Raw genomic sequence first — 14,689 nt, forward strand, 5'->3', positions numbered from 1 at the left:
CGTCTGACTGACTCACCCTCCCATGCTCTATCTCTGTCTCTGTCCCTTTTCTCGGTCATGCATGTCCAAGGTCAACCTGTTGGCAGGACTGTGGTTTCATACCAGGTCAGGCAACCTGAGCTTGTTCTGGAACTATCCTTGAGTTAGGCCAAGTCCCACTGAGATCTACAGCTGGGCTTGCAGAAAACAGGGAGAATAATACAAAATGTTTGTGTTTATACATAAAATAAAATAAATAATAAAAGGAACTCTTTGCTAAGAGCTATTTCAGAGGCTGTTTGGATGAAGTAACTGGCTATGGAGTTAATCCCACATTCTGAAACAGAATTGCTCCTCAGGAGTGTTCAAACCTGTAAGTGGTTTGCTGTGGTCTGAATCAGTGGATGAGTAAACAAAAATATTCAAGCAAAGCAAAATGCAGGACTGAATTCCACATGATAATGTTCACTCCGGTCATTGGTTAGTTGTATCTGGGGTGGGAATAAGAATGTAAACACTGGAAGAAGGTTCTGAAGAAGGTCCTATCAAGGTAACGTACTTGGTTGTTAGTCCAGTTCAGATTTCGATTCACTCTCTGGCTAGCTGCTAGCGACTACAAATTTCGCTCATCCATATCCCAGCTCATTTGCATCTGGCTACATGAGCCTTTTAGCTCAAACTTACAGAGAAGGCCTTTTAGTTGGGTCAGATCGAGGTTGGATCGTGTTCTCCCTACAGACAAACCACTCCAGAATTTGTTTGTATCCGGACTGAGACCACTTCCTCAAAAGGGGCTTGTGTTTGTTTTGGTCCGCACCCAAGTATGATTACGGTGTCCAGATCTGGCCAAACAAATCACACCAAGAAGGAAAATGAACAAGAGTCCAATGCAACCGGACTAAACAACACAGGTCTTACAACACCTACAGACTCCTTGAAGTTCACCAGTGCTGATCAGAGCACTAAATGCTACCTTAGAGAATAGTTTTAGTTTATTACAAGTTTAGTCCTGTTTGTGTAGTTTTTATTACCCTGGTTCAACTTTGGCCCTGGCAAAAGCCACACAGTTTCCTGAGCAATGAGAGATTAAATCTAAATTATACTTAGCTCACGCTGACAAAGAGCCCTTGCTTCATACTTAGTAGCATCTGATTGTGGCATCGGAAAGACAGACAGCAGCAGATGTTTATAACCGTAAAGGGATTGTATGAAAAAGTAAGTGGTGTTATCTGCTGCAGAGGATGAGTACTAAGGAGTGTTTTGGCTCCAGTGCTGATAATACATAGTATCAGCACATGCACCTCTTTACTGTATATCTCTCTTCCTTATTTTTAATGCATCAACCAGCTGGTCGAGCCCAGGTCAGCTACAGGCTATGGCCTTATGGTCTGCTGTTGCTAACGAACAGATAAGATGTGTTCTCGACTCTACACCCGACCAGGCTGTCATTCCCTATCGGTCTCTGTTCCTGTATGCATCACCCCCACTCTCTCTTCCTCAGTCCCTCTCTCAGGTTTCAAAACTTGGCTGGGTGTGTGTCGGTGGTGCAGGAAGGGTGGCTCAGTGTGACTCCACGGTCACATCTCTGACCCACAGCTGGGCCTGATCAAGCCCAGTGAGGCCTGAGGGGAAGAAACAAATAGGAGAGAGTTCCGTTTTTTGAGGGTATCTCCTGGTCCTTAACAATTTTCAGTCTGACAAGTCTGACATGAACGGTTATATTTGAGCAATAATAAAATGTCATGAACAAAAGTCACACTTTTGCCCTCGAGTTCCTAAGCTCAATCTTGACCTTAGAAACAGCAGTTGACAAAACAATCTCACCTCAAAGTCCATTTATTAGCTGTGTAGTGTAATTGGGTAGATCCAGGCTTTTTTTAGAAGCAGTTGCATGCACAGAATTAAGAGTTTCTAGGAAAAGAAAAGCTCTCCGCCTGGAGACTGTAGGTCATTATCGTTACCCTGATATTTTAAAAGCATAACAAAAGACAGCATGTAGCATGCATTTTAAAATTACTGGTAGAAACTAGTCATAGAAAAGATCAAACAAAACCTTTTTATTGCTTTATTCAGTTATGCTCACATGATGTATACCTTTTGGTGTTGTTTGATTTTAATTTGGTCTTAAATATAAAGTCCTATATTTGCCATTGTGAAATGCAGATATAATGCTTCCTCCCAGCACCCTCTTTCTGTACTTATGGCAGAGGACCTTTCTCCTTGATTTTGTTGAACCCAGGCTTGTGCAGAACAACTCCAGCTATTTGTCTTTATACAGCATCAGAGGCCCAGCATGACCCATCTGTCTTTTGGCTCTGGTGGTGTTAGATGGCATTTCCTCTGAATATCTGCTTCAGTGGATAAGACCTCACTCTGACTTTAGTGAACATTTTTTCTAGATATAACGATGCACTGATAACATAAGTGCAGTCTGTGGCCAAATCTGATGTAATATAAGTAAACTGAGATATTGTGTTTTTGTAGCCATTTCTCTTCATTTAATAAACATTAAACAAGAGATTTATTATTCATATTTCATTGCATGTGATGCCTCTCCCAACACCACAATAACAATGAAATGTCTCACCAGAGAGTTGAACTTGTATTCTTAGCAGGATCCTGCTGGTGGCCAAGCCTATTCTCATTCTGGTCAAGCTCAATGTGAAGTCAGTGGTGTGTGTAATGCAGTTATGTGTCTGTGTGTGCACCAAGAAAAAAAAAAAGCTGAATCTAAACTATTACACACACTCACTCACTCACTCACTCACTCATATAGTCACTCACTCACATCTCCCACCGGGTTTCCATTGGTACAGTGCCAGAGCGAAAATGAACACTGATTGGTTCCTCCAGACTGATGCTGAGGGCGACACCCACTCTCTCATCAACTGGCCGTCGAGGTACAACCAGGCTGGTCGTGTCTCACCCCAAAATCACTTGCCATGTTCCCATTCGGCTGGATTTCGCAAAACCTGTCAAGCCTTATGAGCAGTGCTTCTTAAACCACAGATCAGGACAGGACCCAGTACTATTCCCCACAACACCACCATCTCTCTTTTAATTACCTTATCTTTTAGGGTGAAAATACATTTACTGAGTCGGGGGTCCTGAGCTGATTGAAAGACATGCGTGTTTAAGAACCTCTGCTTTTGAGCTTTGACAGTCAGCTGACATTATCCTCATCCTCATTGTCACAAGCTCAACTTCCCTTGGCTTCAGACCATAACTTAATTTCCCATGCACATGTTGCTGTGTTCAATTTAATCCCTGTGTTAAAATTTAATTTAAGCAGCATATCGTATTAAACATAATGTAATAAACGCAGGATAAAACAAATAGTGAAGTTGCTGTGTTGTTTCTTTTCCAAGATTAACAGTGGCTTTATATCATTGACTGTAGTTTTGGGGCTTGTGCTTAAAGTATGCATCTTCCACTCTGTTCTCTTCTTTGATTCTCTTCTCTCTTTCTCTGCCACTCATTTATTTATCAAGAATCAGGTGAGGTAGATGCTATCTCAAATACGGCTGGGTGTCATTTAAATATGTTCAATACCAGTGCTAATACACAATGAGCTTTTGGTACCTAGGCCGAAATTCACTTGTTTCAATTATAGCTGAAAATCATCATGTTTGGCAGTTTCTTTCAGTATCAAAAGTAATGCAGTTATAGTTATCTGTACATCCATGGTTAAAGTGCAAACAGGAACTGCCAATAGCTAATTCAGCAGCCTTTTCAGGGTGAAAATGTTTCAAAACTTGAACAAATATGGGCTAAAAAATACTGTAGTTCCAAAACTTTGAGTATGAGTATCCCAAATAGAAGTAAGCAAAGGAATAATCAACAGGAATAAGAAAATTCAATAAAATTATCTGTTTTTATTGGACTATTTACTAAGGCTTTTGTAGCCTCAAAAAAGCCTAGGATTCTAAGGGAGTTGATTGACAATGAAAATAAAAACATATTTTTCTACCAATTTTTGCAGTGCATCAGCATTTAAAGATGCCCTGTGGAGTTTTCTTGTAAACACTTAGTTTAGACTCAGAAAAGTTAGGATTTAAATCATTGTTTGATCAAACAAGGCTAAAAATCTGACCAAGCATTCAATGAAAACTTTCAGTATTTCCCCTTTGAGGCAGAATTGTGGTTTTGGGCTGAATAAATAAAATTGACTTGACTTGACAGTTCTTGATACTCTGTTCTACAGATGCATTACTGATCTTACTCAAAACGTATTGAGGTTCAATACCCAGCTCTAACATCAAACAAATCACAGAATCAGTTCCCCTCTTCATGCTAATAGGCATAATAACAAGAGATGGTCAAGAGTACGAGTTGAGTGCTGTGTTTTGCTCTTTTTTTGTTTTGTAAGCCAATTTTGATTGTAATCTTTTTGAGTTGAAGACAATTAAGCTGTGTATGTTCATGTAGTACAAATGTTAACCCACACTTTGTCTCCCTGAAGAATCAGAGTTAGGGAGAGGTTTGTGAGGGAGGAAGGTCGCCAGAGGAGCCCAGAGCTGGGAAACGTTACGGACGCCCCAATGTACCGCAGACAATTTCAACACCCGTCCCAGACCTCTACACGCTACCACACAGACCCTCCAAGCCCCCAGCAGGTCTACTCTCACCACCAACCCCACCATCACCCCCAGTCTCAGATCACCCGATCTGGGCCACCAGGAGGACAAGAAGTTGGCGGTTATCCCAGTTACCTGTCCATGACCTCTGGAGCTCCAACCAGAGCCGGGCAACAGCAGGAGGAAGAGACTGAGGAGTCAGAGGGTGTGAAGACAGAGGGCCTTCTGAAGAGTAGGAAAGCAGTGCTGCCCTCAGAGATCCGCCGCAGGGAGAGGAGCATTGACGACCCACGGAGAGGAAGGGGGGAAGAGGAGCTGGGGATGTCCAGGCTGCAGGCTGAGACAGAAGATCCTGTAAGAGGAGGACGCAGAGGCAGGTGGGAGGAAACAGCTGAACCACCCAGGCACACAGAGCACACCACCCATCTGCAACCAGCGGAGAACAGGCCGAGAGAGCGGGAAAATGCCATTTATATCCACAAAGGGGTCGCCACCACCCACATCCAACCCAGAGCGGCACATGCAGGCCAAGGAAGCTCCACCTCCAGCACAGTGTTGAACCGCTCTTTGTCAGATGCTGGAGGTCCACGAGCGCCCAGTCAGAGGAACCTGCATCAGCAGACCCAGGATCCCCGAGAGGTCAAGGAGGGTGAAGGTTACAGTAATGGAGAGAGTCACCAGGACGCACGAGTGTCTGTGGCCCAGCTCAGACATTCCTACATGGAGAGCACCACCACCCCCCCAACCAGCCGCAGGTCCGAACTGTACGTTGCAAAGTAAGACACTGCACCTCCGATGCTCGCTGGCTGGCTGCTGTGGAACTCACACTGATGCTTGTTACCTAACATGGGCTGCTACTGAATGACTAACAAGCAACCAAGTCTGGTGTTACGTTAACATCAAAGCGCAATGATTCTATCAGTTGCTAATCAGTAGAAATGGCATTCATGCATTAATTGCCTAACTCTAAGCTTCCTATGATGTTTGTTTTTTGTTCTTTACTGGCACTGTGACTTCTCTGGGAGGCCAGTGAACATGCACATGCCTTAACCGCTAATAAATTTGCTTGGTCATGCTCACATACTTGACTTAAAAACCAGGGGTGTGACTGAATATTCAAACTTTTCACCTCTGTTTTTTAACAGTTCCATTGTTGTTACCCATCTCTCTCTATCTCTCCCTCACCGCACTGTATTTTCTCTTTCCTTTGGGTACTCTATCTGTTGGTCTCTCTCCTGTGTGGGCTCTCCAGTGAGATGGAGGGCGACAGGGCACTTGCAGGCTACGAGGCCCCATGGAGAGGGGAGAGGGACAAGGGGCGTAGGCCCCGACAGTATATCTATCCAGGGGAGAGTAGAAAGACTTCAGAGAGGTTTAGGACACAGCCCATCACTTCTGCTGAGCGCCAGGAGACTGATAGGTACTGCTCTGGATTCAGGAATGCATGGCTGAGAGTGAAGAATGCTATAAAATGTCCATATGATCATGCATGTCAAGGAAATCATCACACAGTGGTAATTTTAGTATAAATGTTTGCTTTTTAGTATACAATAAATAATTCTATAGTATGCATTAAGTCCGTAATCAGATTAATCCCACAAGCTGGATCATAGTTCACCACAGGCTGATTGCTGTGACACACAAACACACACACACACACACATACATACACACACACACACACACACTCACACAAACATGCACACAAACATGCATACATATATGTACATGGACACACTCACTTTATCCTTGATTTTGCCCCTCGCTTTAACAACATTAGCAAACAGGGAAGCTTAAAGGCCAAAGGTCCCTCTGATTGGGCCTTGGCAGTGGTCATCACATGTGACCATACCAATGAAGCATGAATTGGCCTTTGTTGGTAATCACTCCCTGAGACCATGGAGCTGAACAGACTTCTGTAATGCTGTCTAATTCTCAAGCTTAGTCTGCTTTACCGACTGTTTCCCTTTTTTTTTCATTTCTTCTCCTAACACTCCATACTCCAAACCATAAACGACTGCTTCTTACTGAAACTCTTCAGTTCTCTCTGTGCCCTAGCTTTCTCTCGCTCCTGTTCCTAACAACTCGTCACCCTTTGATAATAATCAGGTATGTATTGTTGCATGGATATTTGCAGGTTTTACTGATTATCTTTTTCTTTTTTTGCACTTTTTGAAGGTCCTGTGTGAGTTCAGAGTTTGTTTCCACTGAAGGTAAGTAGTTTTCTTTTTACTGTGACTCGCAAAGATTTGACAGTTTTAGGATAGAACTTGATTTTCAGAATATATATCTGTAGCAGTAAGTGGACATAAAACACTAACACATTGACATAAATAGGTAGAATGCAAGCATATTTTTTGGTTATAGACATTTAGATTTATTGCACCAAACACTTTTTCCACAAACACATGTAGTGTACATACATCAAGTAAGAAGTACAGATCATGAGCTGCTGTAGCCTCCCTCCTTACATGTGTGTTAAGTAATGGATTAAGTACAGCTAGCTTTAGTGGAATTATTAGCATTACTGTTTTATGTGTTTGACCAATCAGATTGCAGTTGCATAATGGAGGGTGGCATATTTATAGCAGTGAAAAGTGCTACAGTTATGTTTGGGGATAGTGAATCATATGGGGAGTATGTTTTTAGTTTTATGGTATAATTTTGACTTATGAGCTAATGCTAACAAAAGCAAACATTCACACTATATTTAAGTTCTTTTAAAGGGTAAGAATGTCACCAAAACCCAACTAGAGGAGTCGTAACTCTCAGATATTACCACAGCTCTCTGAGAAAATTGAGTTTCATCAGCCCTTTGTCTAGAGTTGATGAGATCACGGTGATGTTAAAAGCATCTCATTAAGTTTATGCTTCAGTTTTGTTGCTTACCACTTACTACTCTGAATCATACTCGCAGTATGTCAGGGATATCATCTGTTCAAAGGTCAGTACTTCAACTACGCTGAATAATATCTAGATTGTACATTTGCCGATTAAAAACAACATGACTGACATGATTATCTTGAGCCTCACAGTTAAAGTCGACCACAAATGAATAAAATGTGACTTTCCAGCAGCCTTATATCAAAGCTCCACAAATAGACTTGAGGGTTTAGGCCAAATGACTCAAATCTCCTTTTTTAAAGCATTATTTTTTTTAACAGGAAAGCACAACATTTGTAGTGGTGTTTATAGAGTCATTACTGGTGCTCACAGTAGCATAACAGCGCAGCTCCGCAGAGGGCAGAACCAACTCATCTGCTTTTTATAAGCACACACTCAGCCGGGCCGCTTTTTGTACTGAGAATTAGAGGGGGCAGAGCTCAGCACAGCGGCGTCAGTCAAAGGGAATAGTTGTTTGATGATGTCATGTCATATGTCTTGCAGAGATGTCTTGCACACACAGAGTGAGTGTGTGTGTGTGTGTGTGTGTGTGTGAGTGAGAGAGTGAGTGCAAGTGCAATCGTGCCTCTCACACCTGTCTAGCTCTGCATAGTCTCCCCAATGACGCCAGTCACAGGTTTGGTGGTTTATCTTTGCTCCCAGCTATGAAGCCAGATGGTGTCTAATGATGAAGTGAACACAATGATGGTGATCAGAGGTTTTTTTTACTACATTACACTTAACAATTGTTGCTCAGGGGAAAGAAAGTCTTCTTGTATCACAATAGATTAAACATTTCTTGCACAGTTGAGGTGCAACACTCCAAAATTCATTTGCTGTTATGTATTGGTATAATTCAAGTTGCCCAAAAGAGGGTGTTACAGTTAAAACTTTAAAAAAAAAAAAATTAATAAATGTATTGTGTCTACTTGTTATAAAAAGTTGTGTTTTAAGCAAGGAGTATGCACTGTACCTTTTTTATTTGTATTTTAAGGAGTTCTCCGGAGATTTGGTATTGCACCATCCATAATGTCGAGGAACTCACAAGACATTATCAAAATCAACACCGTGGAGGCTGAGATTTTTTTTTTTTTTTTTTACAACTTTGACTAATCAGAGCAGGAGAATGGACACACTTCTGCACATACATTACAGCTTCATAATTAAATCATAAAACAGGGACAAAATAAAAAAAAAAAAAAGAGATCACAAGACTTATAAGATCAAGAGTTTTTGTTTTGTGCTCTGTGCGTTTTGGTTTCATGCCTCCTTTCTTCTCTGCCTCTCTCTCTCTCTGTAGCTGATGAAGAGAAGCTAGATGACCGGGCCAAGCTGAGCGTGGCAGCCAAGCGCTCTCTCTTCAGGGTGAGCTTCAGTTTCAGCCTGGTTGTCCTCTCATTTCTTTGACCTTTTACGCACATGCATACAGGTGGTGAGTGAGCATTCCTCTTCCACCGCATACAGTATGTCAGCTGATCACATGCTGGTTCTGGACACTAAGCACCAGAAAAATGTGCTTCTAATCAAGGACTGATTTTTCTTTTCTGCCCTCTCGTCACTGCGAGGAGCTAAAAACTTGGAAACGATTAAGTTTCATCGCAAGCGTGGATCGGACTACAAGAACCATACAACAAGTGTTTTATTGGAACACTGCACATGTGTGAAATCGACCCCAAGCATGCTCTGTAGTCCTGATTGCTTGAGCTCAATTCAGTCGATACTTAAATTTCCAAACAGCTTTGGTAACAGATGTGATCTTAATGCGCTCAGTCATCTGTCTTTAATCACAGTTATGCAAATTTTTTGACACATTCATCTCCTCTAGAAGCCAATTCAGTCATCAAACCCTCTGTCTCTTTGCATGCAAAAATTCCCTTGTCAAAAGTTTGTACTCATGTTTCAGTGTTGACCCAACCACAGAGCAACTGAGTTAACTCTCCCCCGGGATTATTCTAGGGTTAAGGTGAACTTAGATATTCCAGTGATTTATAATGATTTTCCATGTTTACCCCAACATTCCCATCCAGGAGCTGGAGAAGAGCATCGATGGTGGAGCTCCTAAACCACGGTCTAGGAATGCAGCGGTGGACAGGAGGCTAAGACGTACACAAGACCGATCCAGAACTCAGCCAGTCACCACTGAGGAGGTGGTCATCGCTGCCACGTAAGTCTTTTATTTAATGCTGTTAAGTAAGTTAAAGGAATAGTTTGACATGTTTGGAAATTGGTTAGCTTAGTTTAGCATAAACACTGGAAAACTGGAAGTCAATGGCCTTGCCAAAAAATAGATACAGCACGTAACTCCTGATCAGTGGTGGAAGAAGTACTCAGATCCTTTGCTTAAGTAAAAGTACCACAATGTCAAAATACTGCAATTTTACAGGTAAAAGTCCAAGTGTTGTATTTTATAAGCTTAACATATTTGTTTTTAATATAAAATCTTAATCTGAAAAGAAATAGCTATAGCTATCAAATAGGTGTAGTGGAGTAAAATGTACAATATTTCCCTCTGTAGTGGGAAATGGCATAAAATGGTAATACTCAAGTAAAGTACCTCAAATTTGTACTTAAGTGCAGTACTTGGGTAAATGTACTTCTTTTTATATTTCTGGTTGTGTATCGGTTAAACAAATGAGACATAACATCTGAATTAGTGAGCTTTAGAGCTAGTAGCCAGTAGGTATATTTTTGAACTTTGGACAGAGTCAGGCTAGTTGTTTCCCTGTTTCCAGTCTACACTAAGCCAATCACTATCTCTTGTCAAGTGTATTTCCCAAAATGGCAAGTATTCTTTTAAATCAAGCACACCTATGGTGCTTTAAAGGGGTCAGTTCACCAAAAGAAAAAAATAGATATTCTAGTTAACTGGTATCTAACCTTCCAGATTGGTTTGATTTTTAGTTTTCCCAGATTACTCATAGTAAAAGGTGACACTAACTGTGGAAAGACAAGTTGCTTTTGATTTGTTTTTCTACATAATCTTTCAGTGCAGTGAGCCAAAACCTTTCCATTCACCTCCATTGTATTGAGATGGAGGCAGAAATCTAAGACTAATAAACTATCTGCAGTGACTAGACACCAGTGGGATTAAGGGAGACAAAATGTTTTTTATAATTTACTTGAACCTACCCTCCAAGTATTTGAAACTTTTATGAACAAGCTCTTTGATGTAGCAACATTTCCTCACTTTGTCAACCTGAAACATAATCCATCACCCTTTCTGTCCTGGAAGTGATTCAAAGTTTCATTTTTGTATGAAATTCTCCATGAATACTGAAATGAAATTTTTGGTTTAAGCCTCCAGCCATCTCTCTGAACACCTCAACATCCTTTTATATTCTTGTGTCTGCTTGAATTACCCTTTTTCTTCATCACCTAGAGGTCATCTGGTTCATTCCCTCTGTCACCTGTGTTCTCTCTGTCACCTATCTGTATGTGTGTGTGTGTGATTATGTCCCTGTCCTTGACTATTGTAGCATCCCCTCTCACGTGCCACAAACGGTGACTGTTCACACTGCTGTAGCACGCGTCCCTAGCCCCACCCTAGTTTGCAGTACTCTCCCACCAAACAGGTACACGGCACATGCGTGTGCACGAACGCTCACACCGAGCTACCAGTGTGTGACTAACATGATTGATCTTCCCTGAATGCTGCTCATTCACCACAGCATCGTTGTCATCCCAGAGTGGTACTGATGTATTATGAGGTTTTCCTTTAAGTAATGAATAGAGTCCTAATGCACAGTTTTTTGACGTTTTGGTGCCCTCCTGTGTGACTGGAGGAAACTACATGACCTTTACACCAATATGACTTCAACTCTACTTGATGTCACAGTTCTGTTTGTAGTGGGCATGACTCATCCTGCATGTGTAACAACATATTTAAGCTGAAGGTTTAAACTTCTGTTAGATGTCCTTGTCATAATTATCTCCACAAAGCTGCCTGATACGCAGCATGCCACTTGCTAGCTTGCATGAGCTTACCAGAAGTCTCCATTTCTTCTACCTCTTTGTCTACTGGGTGTCATCCTCCCCTCAGCCTGCAGGCATCCTCGCAGCAGAACGGCGCAGCCAGGGAGCAGGCGCGGGAGGCCCGGCAGGCGCAGGAACCCCAGGAGGCTCAGGGCTCCAAGCAGGTGTCCAAAATGGAGGGAAAAGACCAGAGTCAGGGTCAGAGTCAGGGTCAGAGTCAGGACGAGCCTGACCTCTGCACCCTCAGCCTGGCAGAGAAGATGGCGCTGTTTAACCGGCTGGCTCAGCCTCCCAGCAGGGTTACTCGCACCAGAGGGGACACACGCCAGCGCAGGGCCAACGCTCGCTACCAGACGCAACCTATCACACTGGGAGATATGGAGCAGGTGGGGCAGAAGCAGGATGATTAACAGTTTTCTTTTCTTTCCATAGGTATGTAGTTTACTTGAAGTTTGAATCTAAACTTACTCATGGTAATTCTGTGTACCTTAAGGCTGGGATATGCTTGAAACAAACTACTCTGTACAGTATCATCTGACCACATCTAACAGGAAAGTGTTTATAACTCTCCACCCTCTCACCTCTATACATATGGCCAATTGCTGTGTAAAATGGTCATGATTTTCTGATTATCAGTTTTTGAAAGTTGCAGTAGTAGCACAGAAGCACAGATAACTACAAAAGTCTATTAAAGGCTGTGTGCATAAGTCAGCCTCAAGATGTGACACTGAGAAGTTCTCCCTGGCATAAATGTTTACTCAACATAAGTGTGACAGAGCATCGACATTTCACTCTTTTCTTGTAACAAATGTCAATATTAAAGCCCTGAAACATTAGGGAGCAGTGCATCAGATATTGAATCCTGCTAATTAGACATTTTTAGCATGCTTAACTAAAATAGTGAACATGGTTGACATTACACCTGCTAAACATCACCATGAGCACTGGTATTATCATTCTGTCTTGTTGTTATTTAGCACTTCTCATGAACTTTATCCACAAAAGGTTACAAGGAATTTTGTGGTGCTGTAAATTAGTAGTTGTGGAATGTTAATTTTTCTTTAAAAGAAGAAAATATCCTTTTAATTAAATTGATAATAATAGCATGTTACACTGTTTGTCTCTGAGTCAAGAGTACAAGTGGATTGTGGTCTGAATATACTACTGTGGTCAGTGTTATCCACCGTCACAGAAGTCTGGTGGGAGTGGGTTTCAAAAGCCGTCCCATGAACCGATAAGCACTTGATTTGAAGCATACTGACACCTTTGCACTAATGTGAACATGTCTCTTTTTCTTTTGTTTATAAAATTTTAGGGTCATTTCAACATATTGCTGCATTTTGTGGCCACAGTATGTCTTTTTATGCTGTGTACACTTGGCTTTACAACTTACTGTACTCCATGTCTTTCTTTAGACTTTTCAAAAAGAAAAAGAAAGAGAAAAGTCCACAATAAGATAAGCTCACAAAAAAAACTTTAATGGGGGGAAAAATGGAGACATGGAAAGAGCAATACAAGAGGGATCTCTTTTCTACAACAGACACATGCAATAGATATGTACAGACTAGACAGAAGTAGCTATGGTAACTGAATAAAATATAAAGTAAATAAAGTGTTGAATATATGATAAGTAAATGTGTACTAAATTTCAGGCCGGTACAAAATAATCCGTTCCTTTTATCAAGACAGAAAATACATGAATCAAGCATTGTAGCGTGTGCGTGTCTCTGCTCCAGGAGCCCTCAGACATAGACATCAGAGATGAACAGGAGCTATGTGAGAGACCGGTAGAACACCCACAAGTAAGGTTCCTCTGAACAATCGCCATGCACTTGCCTGAGACACAGGAGGCTGACGCAGCTGCGGCACTTCTCAGAAATGGCCATACATTTCTGTGAACATCACGTGCTGTGTGTATGGCATCTCATGTTTGGGCCCATCTCCGCGTTGTGTGATTTCATTATGAATGTACAGTGCATGGCCCGGCTTCTGAGTGAGTTGTGACTCAGTGCTCATCATCCCGCTGTGTCAGTGAGGAGGCTGCGGGGGGTTGTGGTGGAGGAGAGGAGAACAAAAGCAGTCCAACTCTTGTTCACCACCACATGGACTGAAAGCAGCTATTTGTCATTAGCTTATTGGAAACCAGCAACTGTTTGAGGGAGAGCAAGCATGAGGATGAAGATGGAAGCAAAAGTTTAAAGGAGTAAAAGGACTCTACAGTATTTATATAAAAGATATTGCAAGATTTTTCTCAACAGTTTTGCGCTTTCCATGGATGTTAAATGTTGCTTCTCATTCATTACTCAACAAGAGTGTAAGGTTAGTTCACGTGTATTTAATGTAAAGTCATTTTCAGACTGTGTGTTTTTAGGCTACAGCTGGATGCATTGTGTGTAGGGGGGTAAGCTGGCATGGCTTTGTGATGTGGGCTGATGCTGACCGGCAAGATAGGCTGCCCTTTGATGCTCAGGAAGTGCAGTGAGTCAGGCAGGCGGTGATTAGTCAGCATGATTCTCTGCAATTTTGTGTGTATGTCTGTGTGCACTTTGCCCGAGCTGTTTCTCAGCCTCTGTGGCCGACTGACCCACTTCTTTCCTTGTCTGCGTCTCTTTACCTCCCTGTTCCACAGCTTCAAAACAGTGCCGGTTCTCGGTTTGGACATCTCCCCTCTTCATCATCCTCCTCTGCTCTGAGAGCCGGAGGCACTGTCTCTACTGACCACGCCGGAGACATCCACATACCCCGAGCAGCAGCCCGGGTTGAGGCCGCCCCTCCTAGCTCTGACAGGTCTCTGCCCCCTCCCCAAGCAGACGGCTCGGCCTGGAGGCCCCAGGAGTCCGCGGAGCAGCAGAAGCAGTCTTACCAGATAGCGCCCCAGGAAGAAGAAGGAGCTGATCTGGGAGGAGGGAAGAGGAAGCTGGCCTCTCCTGAGGGAGCGATCAGGCAGGCAGCTCTGCCCCAGCCTCAGTCTGGAAGAGAGAGGAGGGAGGAGGAGGAGGAGGAGGAGGAGGAGGTGGTGGAGGTGGAGCAGTGGCTGGCCAGACAGAGGGGAGACAGAGCCTTGCAGAGCTCAGAGAGCCACATGGTAGAGGAGAGGCAGGAGCAGAGGGAGTATCTGAGGGAGGAGGCACACTACCCAGCCAGGACCATCAGTGGAGGTGAGGACAGAGAAGGGTGTCAGCTTATAGAACAGTATTTTTTTGTTAATTTACTTCATTTACTTTTTTCTAGTTTACTTGTTCGCTGTGAACAATTGTGAACTATTGATATCTCTTTGA

General features: G+C 42.6%; 1 protein-coding gene across 18 annotated transcripts in view; it reads left to right on the forward strand.

The window, feature by feature from the left end:
- Positions 1-14,689, forward strand: part of svila (supervillin a) — a 51,185-nt gene that overhangs the window by 10,702 nt on the left and 25,794 nt on the right. For 7 of the 18 annotated variants that reach the window (XM_044340078.1, XM_044340080.1, XM_044340082.1 and 4 more), the window contains exons 7-16: positions 2,796-2,879; positions 4,442-5,332; positions 5,809-5,976; positions 6,735-6,769; positions 8,740-8,804; positions 9,467-9,603; positions 10,916-11,011; positions 11,479-11,797; positions 13,148-13,213; positions 14,041-14,569. In XM_044340078.1, the coding sequence (XP_044196013.1) occupies positions 2,796-2,879; positions 4,442-5,332; positions 5,809-5,976; positions 6,735-6,769; positions 8,740-8,804; positions 9,467-9,603; positions 10,916-11,011; positions 11,479-11,797; positions 13,148-13,213; positions 14,041-14,569 (2,390 nt within the window). The remainder of the gene's footprint in view (positions 1-2,795; positions 2,880-4,441; positions 5,333-5,808; positions 5,977-6,734; positions 6,770-8,739; positions 8,805-9,466; positions 9,604-10,915; positions 11,012-11,478; positions 11,798-13,147; positions 13,214-14,040; positions 14,570-14,689) is intronic. The other 11 variants (XM_044340079.1, XM_044340097.1, XM_044340081.1 and 8 more) reach the window with 10 other exon arrangements.

The sequence above is a fragment of the Thunnus albacares genome, chromosome 21 (genome assembly GCF_914725855.1).
Source record: "Thunnus albacares chromosome 21, fThuAlb1.1, whole genome shotgun sequence".
Taxonomy (NCBI): domain Eukaryota; kingdom Metazoa; phylum Chordata; class Actinopteri; order Scombriformes; family Scombridae; genus Thunnus; species Thunnus albacares.